At 38.2% G+C, this 18429-nt stretch overlaps 1 protein-coding gene across 1 annotated transcript in view; it reads left to right on the top strand.

Annotated features, from left to right (window-relative positions):
* ZHX3 (zinc fingers and homeoboxes 3) overlaps positions 1-17228 on the top strand; it is a 44842-nt gene extending 27614 nt beyond the window's left edge. The window contains exons 3-4 of the mRNA XM_087720378.1: positions 10869-13752; positions 15492-17228. Of these exons, the coding sequence (XP_087576504.1) occupies positions 11013-13752; positions 15492-15502 (2751 nt within the window). The 5' untranslated portion in view covers positions 10869-11012 and the 3' untranslated portion in view covers positions 15503-17228. The remainder of the gene's footprint in view (positions 1-10868; positions 13753-15491) is intronic.
* Positions 17229-18429: the final 1201 nt, after the last annotated feature.

The raw sequence follows: 18429 nt of genomic DNA, 5'->3' as shown, positions 1-18429 counted from the left end.
TTTGGTTCTTTCTAAGCTTCCTAAGGATTTTGAAAGATGCACAGATAGTCTTTGACTTATGACCACAACTAAGCTCAACATTTCTGTTGTTAACTGAGACATTAGTTAAATGAGTTTTGCCCCATTTTATGACCTTTCTTGCCACAGTTGTTAAGTGATCTCTGCAACTGATTAGTTAGTAACTCTGCTCTTAAGTGATTCTGGCTTCCCCATTGACTTTGCTTGTCAAAATGTGCCAAAAGTGATCACATGACCATGGGACACAGCAGCAATCAGAAATATCAACCAGTTGCCAAGCATCTGAATTTTAATTACATGATCATGAGGATGCTGCAAAAGTCATAACTCTGAAAATTGGTCATAATTTTTTCAGTGCCGTTTTAACTTTGAATGAACTGTTGTAAGTTGAGGAGTACCTGTAATTCTGCAATATTGGAAGAGTCCGACTTGAAATTACTCAATTGCCACAATTTATAAGTTCTAGGGATGTTGTAACAGCACATTAGCAGGAAAGAGTTTTCTGAATCATTCTGTCAAAAATGATGAAATGAGAAGTCTTTGTGACAACCTCGATGTGTCCATGTTATTAGAAATGATTTTCCCTTCTCATTCCTACCAATACTTGAAGAAAACTGAGGTTTCTACAACCATTCACAAATCAGGAAGTTTCAGGCCCACAAACCATAGATTTCCTTTCAGTTTTATTGTTCAAAAAGTGTATTGAGGGCTGTCATTTACCTCTGCTCACTACCTTTTGAAGTTTATACCTGCTGCTTGACTTGACTTGACCTCCCTTGACATTTTGTATCCTTGGCTCTAGAAATATTGCCAAAAGTAGAAAGAGAATCTTTTGTTAAAGCTCTGCCAGCTCCTTTCTCAGTGTGGTACAGTTTGTTTTGTTATAAGAATGAGCCAGTTCAGTGATTCAATGAACACATAACTGTGGACCTGCAGGTTGTGGGAGGGGGTGGGGAAACTTGATAAAAGGCTCTAAGGAAAATAAAGAGGAAAGTTTACCTTCATTTGACAGCTCAATGTTTTTTCTTACGTTGGGTTTGATACATTTTCAACCCACTGGTGGCATAGAGGAACAGCAAATCGTGCATGTATTCAAAATCAAATTCAAAGTACATTAATAGGTCACCAACTAAACTTACAAACTGGGTGTCTTCCACAGTTTAATATGTAGGCTTTGTTGGATGGGATAAGCCAGGCTGAAATAACCTCTCAGATTATATTGCAGAGAAAGATAACATCATTTTATAGAACTGGCTCAATCAAAAATGTTTGCAAAAGTTACTTTTGCTTTTGAATAGTTGGGAGGCCTGAGGCCTGATAGAACTAAATTTCAGACACAAAATACACTGCTAAAGAGCTCTGTTAAATGGATTTAGTCAAACTGATCATTGAAAGTGAGTTTGGTGTATGGTTTAAGGCACCAGGCTATAAATCAGGACACTTGAATTCTAATAGCAATAGCAATAGCAGTAGACTTATATACCGCTTTCAGCCCTCTCTAAGCGGTTTACAGAGAGTCAGCATATTGCCCCCAACAATCTGGGTCCTCATTTTACCCACCTCGGAAGGATGGAAGGCTGAGTCAACCCTGAGCCGGTGAGATTTGAACCGCTGAACTGCTGATCTAGCAGTAGCCTGCAGTGCTGCATTTAACCACTGCGCCACCTTGGCCCTTAGTAGGCACTAAGCCAATTGGATGTTCTTGGGCCAATTCTTCTCTCTCGGTCCTAAGAAACAAATAAGCCACTTCTGATATCTTGCTGAGAAAACTGCAGGGACTTGTCAGTCAAGTCACCAGACATCAACACTGACTTGAAGGCACAAAAATAAAATACAATTCAACACCGATTTGAAAAATAAACGTGAATGCTGTATTCTCTTTCAGTATAAGCCAATTAAGCATTTTTAAAATTGGATGCCATCTACAAAGCACAACTGGGTAATAAATGAGGATAACACTGATAGCGGTGTTAATTTGAAATTGATTCGGGGCCAGAGTTTGCACAATGGAGTCACATGTAAACACATTTTAGCTGGCATAGAGATTTCAAAGGATTTTTCTTTAGTGCTAGAAACTATTTCCATGTATTTAAATAATATTTAGAAAGCATTCAGGTTAGTAGTGTCTTCATGATATCGTTCATATTTGTTAGAATGGCCAGAGGTGAGAAGAATATTCAATTCCATTGACAAATATTCAAGTTCATTGAAGTTCAGGATGGCTACTATAAGAAATAATACTGTAAGAAATAGTATTATTACCACCACATATTACAAACAAAAATCAGAGGCTGAGAAACCTGTGGCCTCCCCTAAGTGGATTTGTCAGTCAACACAGCCATGCATGCAGCAATTTATCAGTATAATAAAAAATGCATTCTCCTGAAATGACATAGAATAATGATTATAAAGCAGAGGCCCCCAACCTTTTGGACACCAGGGAGCAGTTCCTCGGAGAGAGGATTTTGCATGGAATGGAAGGGGCATGATTTCACATGTTGCCTGCATCCCACAAATGGGACTTTGCTTGTTTGCGCAGCCCAATTTCTGGTATGCCACGGACTGATGCCAGTCCACAGACTGGGGGTGGGAATCCCTGATATAGACTACAATTCCAGTTAGATAGTTCCTAATTCTTTTTTTGGAGGGGGGAGTGGGTGAGGAAGGAAGATATACTTATCTAAATCATTTCCCTTTTCTGAAAGACAAACAAAGAACAAGAGCAATGAATGCATCACAAATCTCAATAAGGGTTATATGAAACATTTTCTGAAACTGGAGCTTAGGAGACATGATAATTATTTTTTTCTTGCAAGTTCAAATTGAGTGGAATCAAAAGCAACTGCTTGATCCTTGCACTGTTGGCATCCTAATGAATGTAACACGTAGAATGTGATATTCCCTTGAATAAATCCATTATTTTGATTTGAAATTGACTCTTATTTTTAACAGGCTTTGGTTACTCTGTGCTTGGAGACAAGGATTAAACCTCTCCAGAACAGAAATAAAGATAGAAGTACTGAAACCTGAGTCCTAAAACATGAATATTATCATTAACATCTGCTAAAAAAGATGTACCATTAAATGGAACTTTTACTGTAACTTTCAATTTCAATATTACATTGCTTGAAATAAAGCTAAAGAATAGTGTGTTTTATATGGGAATATTGCAAAATGGTATATATTGTATGTATCTGGCACAGATATGTATACTGAAAGATTAAACAACATAATCATTTTGTTTAAAATATTTAAAGCTAGACAGCTTTAAAGCACGCTTTTAATTGCCAAGGAAAGCAAATAAAAATAATTTAAAATAGTGTACATGCAGCCAAAGGTAACCACTGAATTTCATGACTGAGTTCAACTTGAACCTCGGATTTGAGCAATTCTTATTCAACACTCTAATCGTTATACTAGGACAGTGATGGTGAACCTTTTTTATGGCGTGCCAAAATTGTTTGTGCGCGCTATTGCGCATGCGTGGCTACACCAGATCAATCCTCCCCTCCCACCTTCACATGTAGGCATGATTCCCCCTCCCGCACATGCGTGCACGACCTCTCCCTGGCCTCTGGAGGCTTTCCTGAAGCCTGAGGAGGGCAAAAACAGCATCCCCTGGCCCTCCAGAAGGCTGGAAATCATCTTGCCGGTACACACATGCATGCCAGAGGTGACAGGTGGCGTGCCAACAAATATGGCTCCATGTGCCACCTGTGGCACACGTGCCATAGGTTTGCTATCACGAAATATTGTGGTTTCTTCCAGCCCTATGTTTCTCAGATTCATCACACTAAAGTTAGATCACCCAATAGTCTCCATTGCTGTATAGCAACTTCATGTTGTCATGTTAGAGTAAATCAATCCTATGTTTTAATAACTGTAGTCTATTGTGCTGTGAAACTGTAAGATTGCATAGTTCTCTTGCAACTATGCAAATTCAGAAGCTCCATTTGCCTGTTAATCAAAAACATTCAGTGATGATTGGTCTCATCAGGACACAACTCAAGTTGCTGGGCCAGGTTTTTGATTGCGATTGTATAACTGTTCTAGGGGAAACAGAAATGTACAAACAGTCCTTTCGATTACACTTTGATATGTGGCCGCTGTGCTTCAGTTCAAGCTAACTTTACATGCAAGGGCCTAGCAAACATTAACTCTGAGGGAATAAGGTCAGGCAGTTAAAAAATGTCAGATTAAACTTGTCTAGTAATTTAACTGCATCAGACTTGAGTTTCCCTGGTATTTGGTCTATAGGTGATATACTTGTCATTACTTTTAATTGTGAGAGTCTTTTTGAGAAGATTAATGAATTTAAGGAACATTCATTGGAGCAGTAATCCCGGTTTATGAGATATATAATTGAAGTTGTTCTTTTAAAAAAAACACCCTTCCTGTTTGCATTTGAGGCCTTTTTTAAATGGGACATTACACTGCTCCACTGAGACATTATATCTTTTGTATCAATAAAAGGATTGATAGGCAGGCAGGCAGGGAGGGAGAGGGAGAGACTGATTCTTAAAAGCCTCCCAAAGTTGTTTGGGAAGTGGATGACCAATACATTAAATAAATAAATGGTCTGCCAGCAATAAGGAGTAGACCCCCTTGAAGTTTAGTCATAGGTTATTTGGTATGTGTGTTTCTGTGTTTCTGTGTTTATTTCAATTTAAAGGAGCTTATCGTGACCATGGGGATGCTACAACATCATGTGAGAAATAGTAACAAGTCCCTTGTTTTATTGCCGTTGTAACTTTGAACAGTCACTAATTGAATGGTTGTAAGTTGACCCTACCTATACTGCACCAATAAGACCATACTTGGAATACTGCATCCAGTTCTGGTCATACTAATACAAAAAGGATATTGAGACTCAAAACAGTGCAAAGATGATTGGGAGTCTGGAGGCTAAACAGAATGATGAATGGAACTAGGAATGTCTAGTCTAGCAAAGAGAAGGTCTAGAGGTGGTCTTCCATTAGGAACTGCCACAAAGAGGAGGAGGTTGCCAGAATATTCTTGAACTGGCAGAGACATGATGACAAGGTCAGCCAATGAATAGGCATGGTTAAAGCCAATGAAGCTTATTTGGAATCAGAAACTTAAGTAAGAAGTCTGGGCGTGGCTCTGAGTCTGTGCTGAGAAACGAAACTAGTCTGGACTTGTCTGCTGATCTGAACTAAGTTCTCTGCTATTGGTTCTCTCTCTCTTTCTGTTTGTGTGTGTGTTTGTGTGTTTGTATGTTTGTGTGTATTGTATATAAAGAAGTTTCTTATTTAAATCAATCCTGCTGAATCAGTTATCTGTGTGCGCTTTCTGGATTTGATTTTTGCAACAAACTCTGACAGAAGTCGACCTATTCTCCAGAGCAGGACAAGAGGTAATGGATAGAACATTATTAAAGAAAGATCCAGCCTAGAATTAAGGAGAAATTTCCAGACAGAACAATTAATCAGTGGAGCAGTTTGCCACCAGAAGTTGTGGATGCTCCATTACTAGAGATTTTGAAGAAGACATTAGACAACCATTTGTACAGAGTAGAATAAGGTCTGCTCGAACAGGGGGTTGAACTAGAAGACGTCAAAGATCCCTTCCAACTTTGTTATTCTATAACTTCTATGACTCTTTTTCCTTTCTCCTGCTCCCACTCATTTTTGATTTCTGGGTGGTTCATTTCATGCAATCTACAATCTCCCCTTTCCTAATTGCGCGTCATTAAACAATTTTAAGCCTCTATTGCCAGAGCACCCCACATTGATTCCACTTGTGTCTTTTAATAGCTTTGTAGTTATTGTTGCGACCACATATCTTCTGGGGGATGCTTTACATTGTTCTTCTGGTATCTGAAATAAATTGAGAACTAGCAACCTCTATACTTCACCTTTATTATTATTATTATTATTATTATTATTATTATTATTATTATTATTATTATTATACAATTGTATCACAGCGGCCAGTTGTTTCGCCGGATTTGGCATTGGTTACTAGTCGGGCCCCACCCAGGGGCCTAGGACGTCGTAACGTATTTTCGTAATATGCGTGCAGATCCAAGCAGTGCGGCTTTTTGCATTTGACTGATGGTGATTTTGTCAATTTTTAACTGTTTTAAATGTAATTCCAGTGCTTTTGGAATAGCACCCAGTGTGCCAATTACCACTGGAATTACCACTGCTGGTTTGTGCCATAGTCGTTGAATTTCGATTTTTAAGTCCTGGTATCTTGCGATTTTTTCATGTTCCTTCTCGGCGACCCTGCTATCACCTGGTATTGCGATGTCTATGATTGTGACCTTATTTTTCTCAACCAGTGTGATGTCTGGTGTATTATGCGCCAGTATTTTGTCGGTTTGTATACGGAAATCCCACAAGATCTTGACCATCTGATTTTCAGTGACTTTTTCAGGCTGATGTTCCCACCAGTTTTTTGCTGTTTTGGTATTATAATTTTTGCACAAATTCCAATGGATCATTTGTGCTACTGAATTGTGCCGCAATTTATAATCAGTCTGCGCGATTTTCTTACAGCAGCTGAGTATGTGATCAACAGTTTCGTCAGCTTCTTTGCAAAGTCTGCATTTGGCATCATCAGAGGATTTTTCTATTTTGGCCTTAATGGCATTTGTGCGGATAGCTTGTTCTTGCGCAGCCAGGATTAGTGACTCTGTTTCTTTCTTTAATGTACCTGTTGTTAACCATAACCAAGTTTGTTCACTGTCCACTTTATCTTTTATTTTTTCCAGAAATTGGCCATGCAGTGCTTTGTTCTGCCAACTCTCCATTCTTGATTTTATCACATCTTTTCTGTATTCTTGTTTTGTCTGTTGGGCCTTCAGTAGATTTTTGTTCTTTACTTCGATTAATAAATGTTCTTGACTTTCTTTTAAATAATCAGCCAGTCCATGTTTTTCTTCTTCAACTGTTTGCTTCACTTGTAATAATCCTCTGCCACCTGATTTTCGGGGCAGATATAGTCTATCAGTATCACCACGTGGATGTAAACTGTAGTGCATTGTCATTAGTTTCCTGGTTTTTCGGTCCAAAAGGTCCAAATCAGCTTGTGTCCAGTTAACTATACCAGCTGTGTATCTTATAACTGGTATTGCCCAGGTATTTATGGCCTTGATTGTATTTCCACCATTCAATTTAGATTTTAAAATTTTCCTAACTCTGTTGGTGTACTCTCGCCTGACAATAGTTTTTACTTCTCCATGCTTGATGTTATCCAACTGCAGAATGCCTAAGTATTTGTAGGCTTCATTTTCTTTGCATTTAATTAATTGGCCATTGGGCATTTCAATTCCCTCACATGCAGTGATTTTGCCCCTTTTTATGGATACAGTGGCGCATTTTTCCATGCCAAACTGCATTGAAATATCGGTGCTGAATACTCGGACTGTGTTTGTCAATGATTGGATTTCTATTTCTGACTTTCCATAGAGTTTCAATTATTATTATTATTATTATTATTATTATTATTATTATTATTATTATTATTATTATTATTATACAATTGTATCACAGCGGCCAGTTGTTTTGCTGGATTTGGCATTGGTTACTAGTCGGGCCCCACCCAGGGGCCTAGGATGTCGTAACGTATTTTCGTAATATACGTGCAGATCCAAGCAGTGCAGCTTTTTGCATTTGACTGATGGTGATTTTGTCAATTTTTAACTGTTTTAAATGTAATTCCAGTGCTTTTGGAATAGCACCCAGTGTGCCAATTACCACTGGAATTACCACTGCTGGTTTGTGCCATAGTCGTTGAATTTCGATTTTTAAGTCCTGGTATCTTGCGATTTTTTCATGTTCCTTCTCGGCGACCCTGCTATCACCTGGTATTGCGATGTCTATGATTGTGACCTTATTTTTCTCAACCAGTGTGATGTCTGGTGTATTATGCGCCAGTATTTTGTCGGTTTGTATACGGAAATCCCACAAGATCTTGACCATCTGATTTTCAGTGACTTTTTCAGGCTGATGTTCCCACCAGTTTTTTGCTGTTTTGATATTATAATTTTTGCACAAATTCCAATGGATCATTTGTGCTACTGAATTGTGCCGCAATTTATAATCAGTCTGCGCGATTTTCTTACAGCAGCTGAGTATGTGATCAACAGTTTCGTCAGCTTCTTTGCAAAGTCTGCATTTGGCATCATCAGAGGATTTTTCTATTTTGGCCTTAATGGCATTTGTGCGGATAGCTTGTTCTTGCGCAGCCAGGATTAGTGACTCTGTTTCTTTCTTTAATGTACCTGTTGTTAACCATAACCAAGTTTGTTCACTGTCCACTTTATCTTTTATTTTTTCCAGAAATTGGCCATGCAGTGCTTTGTTCTGCCAACTCTCCATTCTTGATTTTATCACATCTTTTCTGTATTCTTGTTTTGTCTGTTGGGCCTTCAGTAGATTTTTGTTCTTTACTTCGATTAATAGATGTTCTTGATTTTCTTTTAAATAATCAGCCAGTCCATGTTTTTCTTCTTCAACTGTTTGCTTCACTTGTAATAATCCTCTGCCACCTGATTTTCGGGGCAGATATAGTCTATCAGTATCACCACGTGGATGTAAACTGTAGTGCATTGTCATTAGTTTCCTGGTTTTTCGGTCCAAAAGGTCCAAATCAGCTTGTGTCCAGTTAACTATACCAGCTGTGTATCTTATAACTGGTATTGCCCAGGTATTTATGGCCTTGATTGTATTTCCACCATTCAATTTAGATTTTAAAATTTTCCTAACTCTGTTGGTGTACTCTCGCCTGACAATAGTTTTTACTTCTCCATGCTTGATGTTATCCAACTGCAGAATGCCTAAGTATTTGTAGGCTTCATTTTCTTTGCATTTAATTAATTGGCCATTGGGCATTTCAATTCCCTCACATGCAGTGATTTTGCCCCTTTTTATGGATACAGTGGCGCATTTTTCCATGCCAAACTGCATTGAAATATCGGTGCTGAATACTCGGACTGTATTTGTCAATGATTGGATTTCTATTTCTGACTTTCCGTAGAGTTTCAAATCATCCATATATAGTAAATGCGAAATTTTTTCAGCTTTTTTGGCTGTTTGGTAGCCTAATTTCATTTTTTTAAAGATTACTGATAGTGGGATCATTGCGATGATGAAGAGAAGAGGTGAAAGTGAATCACCCTGGAAAATTCCTCGCTTGATATTAACCATTCCGTAGCTCTCATTCCCTACTGCCAACTCAGTTCTCCATTGTTTCATTGCCTTTTCAGTAAAGGATGTAATATTTTTGCTAATGCCAGTTGTTTCTAAGCATTTTATGATCCAACTATGTGGCAGTGAGTCAAATGCCTTTTTGTAATCAATCCAGGCCATATTCAAGTTCGTTTTTCTGTTCTTACAATTTTCTAATATCATTTTATCAATTAGGAGCTGATCTTTTGTGCCCCTGCTCCTTCTTTTGTTGCCTTTTTGCTCTACTGGCAAGATGTTGTTTGTTTCCAAATAATCCATCATGTTATCTGCAATAATGCCTGTGAGTAATTTGAAGGTTGTTGGCAAGCATGTTATTGGTCTGTAGTTTTCAGGTGTTGTTCCTTTAGTTGGATCTTTCTGAATCAAGTATGTTTTTCCAGTTGTCAACCATTCATCAACCATTATTATTATTATTATTATTATTATTATTATTATTATTATTATTATTATTATTATTATTATTATTATTTACTTGTCTTGTATGCCGCCCACTCCCGGAGGACCTTATTGGCAAAGGAAGAAAAAAAATCTAACAAAAATGAAATATTTTTTATAGTGCCATCTTCTGACCTTGTGGCATGAGGAAATCAGCCTGTTTTCTTTTATGAACAATCTCATAAAATATTGACAAAATTAACTATATTTTTGAGGAAAAACAAAAAAGTTAACATTCTTTTTTAAAAAAAAACTTTAGTTATGTGCAAAACAATCTCACGGAGGAAATAAAAGCAGAGGGCAGTGAGAATCATAGACAGGATCTCAAGAGAATTGCTAATGGAAAAACCTACAATTCTGAGTAGACTATTGGACAATTACCTAAGACACACAATTGCTAAGCATCTATCAGGGAAATACATACCGGGGATAGTGGAGACATAAAACTTACAGATATGTGTTCCCAATTAAAATTAATCTTATGCAACATTTCTAGCTCAAACATAATGCCCATTCTTTGGAAATAAACAGATTCTTGAACATTTATTGCTTGCCTTTCTGGATCTTTCAGATTTGTATAGATCAGAACGTATTAGTTTAATATTTCTTAGTTCTGTTTCAAAGCTCTGGTACATGGCTTATTTCTTGGATTGTAAAGGCAAAGATCTTTCTTCTACCGAAGGGATGGGAGCTGGGGGCTGAAGGAATCTCCTTTTGCTATGTGCCAAGGTAAGCATCCTTCATTAGGAGGATCCTACTGGAGGCACAGAAATGTGCTTTGATGAAGTCTTTGGTCTATGGGACATGCATCTGACAGTCTGGACCACTTCACCACAACAGGGCTCCACTTAGAAGAGCCACCAGGACAATGTTCTAAAGATACATATTGGGTCATGCTTGTTTTATTAAAGTGTAGTGTGGGTACAAATCAATTTCCATTTGGATGTTAGATTATCACTGATAATGCTAACATATAAACAGTGCCTGCAAATTAGAGTATTGCTCAAGCAACATGCTAAGGTATCATTATTTGCATGTGGTTCGGCAATTTATTTTGTATTCCGTTCTGATTTGAATTCTAGAAAAGCAAATTGATACTATATCTTCTTATATAGCTGAGAAATAAAAGCTCTATGATTATACTGGTATAAGGATTTCATAGTCTTTCGTTAACGTACTGTTCCTTTTGTTTTTTAGATTCAATGGCAGACACAAAAGGTTGTTCCATTTCTTGACCTACATATATCTGGGATCATGGATTTGCTCAAATTTACTCTGCAAACTTTATTCAAAAAATAATATTTGCCTCCTAAGCTTTGATTGTACTCACTGGTTGCAATAATGGCCAGCAAAAGGAAATCCACGACACCTTGCATGATACCAGCAAAAATGTTGGCACCACAGAAATCCACTTCTGTTGGAGTAAATCATGAAGGAACTCATCAAACATTGGTTCCCAGTACTCTGCCTAATTGTGATACCACTGTTGATAATCACGGGAGTGGGACCTTGTCCAATGGACACAATGGAATTATAGACAGCACTTCTTATAGATGTATAGGTTGCAATTTCACTACTCAAGAAACTAATCAGTTCCTTAGTCACCTTGATTCTGAGCACATAGACTTTAGTAAAGACCCTTCCTTTTTGTGTGTGAAATGTAATGTCTTGGTAAAGAGCCATGGTGATCTTTCTCATCACAATGCAGAGCACCATGTTGGAGAAACGAACTTAATCTGCAATGTGGTGAAACAAGCTAACCGCGTGATTGTGGAACAGACTACTGGAAATGGTAGTCAGGACCACTTGGGGGATATTCCTGAGGAGAGTCAGGAGAGTCAAGCTGAAATTATTATTACCAAAACTCCCATTATGAAGATAATGAAAACAAAACCAGAAGTTAAAAAAATCCATACAATCAAAGAAAATATGTCTAGTAAGTCAGTCAAGGATGTAGAGACAAAAGGTGAACTGTCATTTACCAATGGAGCACTGCTGGTTAGCCAGTCCGGCAAATCAACCACCATTGTCAATGGGTCAGTAGTTGGAAATGTACCTATTTTGCAAGCAGGCATAACACAACTTGTGCAACTGCAACAGCAAGCACAAGTTCACCAGCACCTACCAACATCAAAATCCCTCCCTAAGGTAATGATTCCCTTGAGTAGTATTCCAACGTACAATGCAGCAATGGATTCTAACAGTTTTCTTAAGAACTCTTTTCATAAGTTTCCCTACCCTACCAAAGCTGAACTTTGCTACTTGACTGTGGTGACCAAGTATCCAGAAGAGCAGCTGAAAATCTGGTTTACAGCCCAGAGGTTGAAACAGGGTATTAGCTGGTCACCTGAGGAGATAGAAGATGCACGGAAAAAAATGTTTAACACTGTGATTCAGTCTGTTCCCCAATCCACTATTACAGTGTTGAATACACCTTTAGTTGCAAGCCCTAATAATGTTCAGCATCTGATTCAGGCCAGTTTGCCTGGTCATTCAGTTGGAAAGCCTGAAGGAGCAAGTGGCATGCTGGTAACCCAGCCAATAACAACAAATGGACTTCAGGGAGCAACTTCATCTCATGCAATAGGTTTAACCTCCATTCCAAAGACCCAGGTAGCTAAACCTCCAACCACTGTGTCAGTTTCCAGTATTGCATCAACTGTGAATGTAGTTAGTGCTGCTCAGTCACAACTTTCTGCTTGCCCAAACATCTCTACACAAGCGTTCTTGGATCCTAACTTATTAAAAAATAAGAAGTCTTACCAACAGTTGTCTGCACTGAAAGATAGTTTCTGTAGGAATCAGTTCCCTGCCCAAGCTGAAGTTGAGCGTCTGACAAATATCACAGGACTTAGTACCAGGGAAGTTCGGAAGTGGTTTAGTGATAGGAGGTATCACTGGAAAAATATTAGAGGCAACAAATCTGTGCTTGGTGGGGATAGCACAATAATAATAGACTCTGTACCCGAAATCACTTTTACCACTTCACCCAAAACAACCACAGAGTTAACTTCCACATCAGCAACACCTGTTCACACACCAGCACGTCGGCAATCCTGGCATCAGACCCCTGATTTCTCCATTGCAAAATATAAGGAGAGGGCCCCAGAACAACTCAGAGCTTTGGAAAGCAGCTTTGCACAAAACCCCTTCCCTTCAGAGGAGGAAGTAGACCGCCTGAGAAGCGAAACTAAAATGACAAGGAGAGAGATTGACAGCTGGTTCTCGGAGCAAAGGAAAAAAAAAGCAGAAAAAGAAAAAAAACAACCAGCAGATGAAGATGCTGAGGATGAGTCTGTAGAAGAGGAGGAGGATTTGGATGACTTGAGAGTGTCAAGTGAAAACGGTTCCTTGGATGAAGCTGGAAGTTCTCAACTTCCAGGTGAACGTAAAGTGACCCCAATAAAAATCAACCTTAGAAACTTTAAGGTGACAGAATCAGAGGGGAAAAGTGAGTTGGCCGCGTCGAGTGCCCAAGCAACAACAGAGAGTTTTCCTAGCAGGGCACAGAAACCTAGGCTCTGCTTTAAAAAGACTGCTCAGCAGAGGCATTTGCTTAAACTGCTGTTTGTAAAGACACAGCGTCCTACTAATGAACAGTATGACCAAATATGTTGTCAGACTGGACTTCCCAGAGTTGAAGTAATTCGCTGGTTTGGAGATAGCCGCTATGGATTTAAAAATGGAAATCTGAGGTGGTATGAAAACTACAAAAAAGGCATTTTCCCCAAAGAGCTATTGATTTCCTGTGAGGTCAGCCAGGAGGTCCTCCAAGACTATTTTCAAAAGAACAAGGTTCTGTTTGAAGATGATCTCCAAGATCTCTGTGAAAGAACTCAGATGACCACTTCGCAGGTTAAATTGTGGTTTGCTGAGAGGCTAGGGGAAGAAAGCAAAGCAATATCTGATGCAAGTAGCGATAGTCAGTCTCCAAGTGTTGGTGATCCAGCCAATACTCAGAAAGGAACTTTTGATACTTTTTCTGAAGTTTCTGAGAACAGTGAATCTTGGGAACCTGGAGGTCAAGATGGAAGCTCAGAATTTGGAGATACAGATAGTCATCTGCCTGCAGTGCATTCTGGTGAGTGGTTTTGCATTTCTTGTTAACGTTTCTGTTAACTTGGCCTTATTTTTGTTAAACTACTGCATAAGAAATGTATTTAAACAAAACAATGGGGAAGTGAACAAAAATAATAATATTAGATTATCTGCTGCTCTTTTTTAAAATAATAATAGGGAAGAGGAATGAGAACAGGATTGTAAGCTATCTGAAGACATTTCTTTATATTATTTGTGATTATTTTCTGTCATGCTGAATGAAGAGAAATCGAAGTTATCCAATTCCTATAAGAGTGACAATGTAATTTGTGTTCCATTGAGATACTAATTTTGGCTGATTATAGTTTGGATGGAAATCTAAACAGCAATTTTGACTGTTTGCCCATTGTTTCCTAGATAGATTTAAAGTTCTATGCCGGCATTCCCTTCTCATATTTAACAATTGCACTGGTCCAGCCATCCCTTCATCCTAGCTTAATGTGTGTTTAGTAAGGCAATATTTGTAGGCGTATTCGTTATGTGTATGCAGATTTTGCCAGTGATGCGAACATGTGAACAAGGAGACACAGGGAAGAAGAGCTTTGCATTAGTGCCTTTGTGTTATACTCATTTCCTTTTAATACTCGTTAGACTCTCTAAAAAATAAATTTTTAATCATTGTTTTTTGAAGAAAAGAAAAAGCTTCCATGCTACAAAACAAATCACTTGCCTCTAGTGATTTTTATTTTCAAAAATGCCCGTTACTCTTTTTTAGAAAATGGAAAAAAAGTTTGGTGAGAACAGCCCAGAACCTGGAAATGTGCCAACTTCTCTTCCAAAAAGACAAAAGCAAACTTTGAGTATCTTGTGGAAGGGAAGAATGGATGTCAGGCAACAAAATCATCAGTTTGTCTTCTGAAAAAATGTGGCCTGTAACTCATCACATCCACAGTGACAGGCACTTTATTTGAGTCCATATTATGCTTTCAACATGTGGAATGTAATCTGCTGGCCTCCCAAAGCGTGGAGAATCCTATTCTATATCTCCCACCATGAATGGTTTTTTGGGAGGGTCAGGAAAACTCTGGAGTTTAGTTTCAGCTTTCCATATTATTATTCATATGAGAGGAGTGTCTGAATAGAGACTATAAATCAGTAAATACTGCCTGTAGATCATGTGCTCCTTAATTTGTATATTACAATTTATAATAGCACTTTCGAACAACAATTGAAGTTTCAACTGTAGGGGAGGCAACAAAGTGGGGAGAAAAAGAGAATCTGGAGTAGTTGAATAGTTAGAGAATTCAGCTAGAGATGCAATAACAAAGATGGGTTTTGAGATAAATCTTGCTGGATAGAAAGAAGACTGTATATAATTCAGTACTGAATTATGGAATTAGAATTGTATAGAATTTAGGATCTGAATTTGAAATGGACAGAGTAGAAATGATCCACTAGTGAGGAAAACTACAGTTTTTTAGGGTTTGGAGAGGGAAAAGTGAGAAGCAAAAATCAAGCAGGGATTAAAATGCACAAACACACACATTCACACAAAAGTTCAGAAACACAGCTGAGAAAAAAAAAGACTTTTTAGACAACGCCTCCATAATATGAGGGCTTGGTTTTAAAGCACAATTTTCCATAAACTCTCTTCTTCTCAGAGCAGTTCAGGTCATGGTGACTTCTCTCCCTTCCCCCTCCTTTTTCTCTCTTGGCCCCTTTGCTTGCTAATTCATCCAATACTGTAGAACACATTGTGACACATGTATTTGTTGCTTTCAGAAATGGATTGAACCACCACTGCCTTCGTTCGAACAGACGGCCAACTTTGTAAGAACCTAGCAGCTGTGGGTCATTCTGAATCTTTGTTGAAGATTGTAATGCCAAAATCTTCTTTTCGTGAAGCACAATTTGAATTTGGAGGTCGCAGGGAAGACGTCAATAAAGAAAACTGTAAGGTTCGGGTTGGGACAAATCTAGTATTCTGTTTTATGATTTAGAAGAGTGTTGGCCAGATATTCTCCTTCAGGCTCCAATTAGTGGACACTGTCTTTCGAACTTCATATTCATATGGAACCAGCTTGTTAATGCCAGCAACCAGCCTCTCTCTGCATTGGATCATGCATCTGAAACATTGTGTTAAAACATTCTCTCCCCCCCACCCTTAGAAATGAGCTATCATTTGTACAACATATTCTAAATACTTTCAGTGTTTGTTCTCTGAATGCTCCATCTTTGCATTTACTGTATTCTCTTTATATTTTAATCTCTAGATTTTGCCGATTATGAAAGTACAGTAGAAACCTTGCTCTAACAGGCCTTTTGAGCAAAAACAGTGGCTGTTGATACCTAAATTGATTTCATTTATGGTGGCCATTGGTACCTAATTTATCATTTAGGTAATCTACAATATTAGAAATGATGTGAATGCAATCACTTGCAGCAAAATTGCCATTCTCAAGGATTGAAACCACTTTCCATTGTATCTAAAACTTATCAAACTGAGAGCCATTGAACTGAGGATTTGCTGTACAGGTTGCAGTCTATGCTCACTTCCCCAAGAGTAAACACCCCCCCCCTACAAAAAAAATCAATGCAGCTTCCTTACATACAATGGGGTTATATATGTCACTAGATAATATGTGACTTGTTGTGTCATCCTTTGAGAGAAAGGTAGTACAAACTTGTATGGCTAGAATAAGTATTAAATTTTAGCTTGATTGTATATTTTTTATCCCGATATGGGATGGCTACATGGTCATTTAAGAAGAAAATATAAAAATAATTGTAATTACAAATGAACTTATTTGAATATTTACTTACCTAAACAGATAGACTTAATGACCACAGGAAGGCAAAAAACAGGAATAACTTTTGACTTCCTGCCATCTTCCCCATTGACTTTGCTCATAGAAAGCTGGCAGAAAGACAGAAATCATGATCATGTGACTGCGGGTAATTCAGCAATAAAATGGTTTGAAATCATGGAAATTTCAATTCCACTGGAGTAATGGGCTCTGGATTATTTTACACTTCTTTAAGTTAATAGATTTAGGTACCCTGATTTAAAAACTTGTATAATGCATCATTTGGGCTAACAAATAAACACAGTGAAAGTTTTAGTAGTATATAAGTAGGGAAGGATCTGGTGAATAATATTTCTAGTTCCGTGCATAAAATTACAAAATGAAATTGGATAACTATAACAATCTTCACCAAATATCACGTGCATAGAAGCAAATGAATGTTTCTTTTAATGCATTTCAGAAACTAAAAGGGTTAAAATTTAGGTTGTTTGTGTGTAAAAGAGAGAAAATAACAAATAAAAAAAAATACCCTTGTGGATGTTATCTATTAGCAGATGTTCATTAACCCTGTAAGAATTTCAGACTTGAAAAGGCACCCCTTAATCCCCAAAGTAATTATTAACTTTTCTGAGTTTTCAGGGTTGTAAATGCTAAATTGTGACTGTTTTGTTATTAATTGCAAATACGTTTTCTAATTTTATCAATACTGTAACGGGAAACTAATGCCCTCAAATAGTTGTGATCCTGAAGGCATTTAGTTTGCAGTATACACAATATCTTTCTTTACATACAGATCAGAATTGTATTGGATTCCAGCACTTACAAGAATGCACTGTCTGTATTTCTAACTTTTACTGCTTTTTCTAGCTATTCATAAGCTAGAAAAAAAACTGAAAAGCTTCAAGCTTTGCTAACTTCATAACACACTCAAATATATATATACTTGTAGTAGGCATGTATTTTTGTCTTGTTTTGGAAAGGTAACTAACTACAGCATTATTTTAATAATGTGGAAAGTTAGAATATAACATGCTGGGGCTAATTACTGTTGGTAATAAATGTTTTAGATAGTTCATTTGGTGGCATTAAATTTTCCCAAAGTTCTACAGGATAGAGCCTGGGAAACCTGCTTTTGGCCAGAGCCATCTCCTGACGGTCTTCTAAAGGCAGTGAGAGATACCAGCTCTCATGCTGGAGTTGTATTTCAGATTGAATCTTATCTGTTTTACCCCAAAAGATTAACTTGCCCTAATCAACTTATACAAACCCTGGAAACCTTCCAAATATATGTTCAACTTCCAAGAGCCCCTGGCCAGCATGATCATTGTTGAGAATTCCTGGAGTTGTAATCAACTTATTTGAGTCTAGAATAATTTTCCCCCAGTTTGGTACTATTGGTTGGAGAAAAGGAGAGTTGTTTCTAATCCAACCTTTCTGAAAGCATCAGATGAGGAAAGGTTCTTGTATTTGTCCTGTTTCTTTGTCAAGAAGCCTTACCTTTCCTCATGGCATTAATATCCAAGATGTGTTCTGCAAACCTACCTGTGTTTTGTGTACCATGTTTTCCCAAAAATAAGACAGGGTCTTATTTTCTTTTGCCCCACAAAATAGGGCCTTGGACTTATTATAGAGGGAGGACTTATTGTTTTGGGGTTGCCGGGCAGCTTCTCCCTTGTGAACTGGCTCTGGAAGAGCCGGGCATAGCCTCAGGGGCGAAGCCCACAACCATAGAGCGCACACCTAGAGCGGTCACTGCTGGTTGCAACCCCTTCTCTAGCGGGGCAGAGCTCCATGCACTGACCTAGGGGGTATCCCAAATGTGCCAAGCCGCGGGAGCTGGGGGACGGGCAGAGCGCCATGTCCCTTGGCGCCTTAGGGATACCCCCTAGGTCAGTGAATGGTGCTCTGCCCGG

This window comes from Thamnophis sirtalis, unplaced genomic scaffold (genome assembly GCF_051295495.1).
Source record: "Thamnophis sirtalis isolate CommonGarterSnake01/CBP01778 unplaced genomic scaffold, rThaSir2_p1.2 scaffold_7, whole genome shotgun sequence".
Lineage (NCBI taxonomy): Eukaryota > Metazoa > Chordata > Lepidosauria > Squamata > Natricidae > Thamnophis > Thamnophis sirtalis.
The sequence above is the reverse complement of the archived record's forward strand: the minus strand, read 5'-3'. Positions and strand labels throughout refer to the sequence as shown.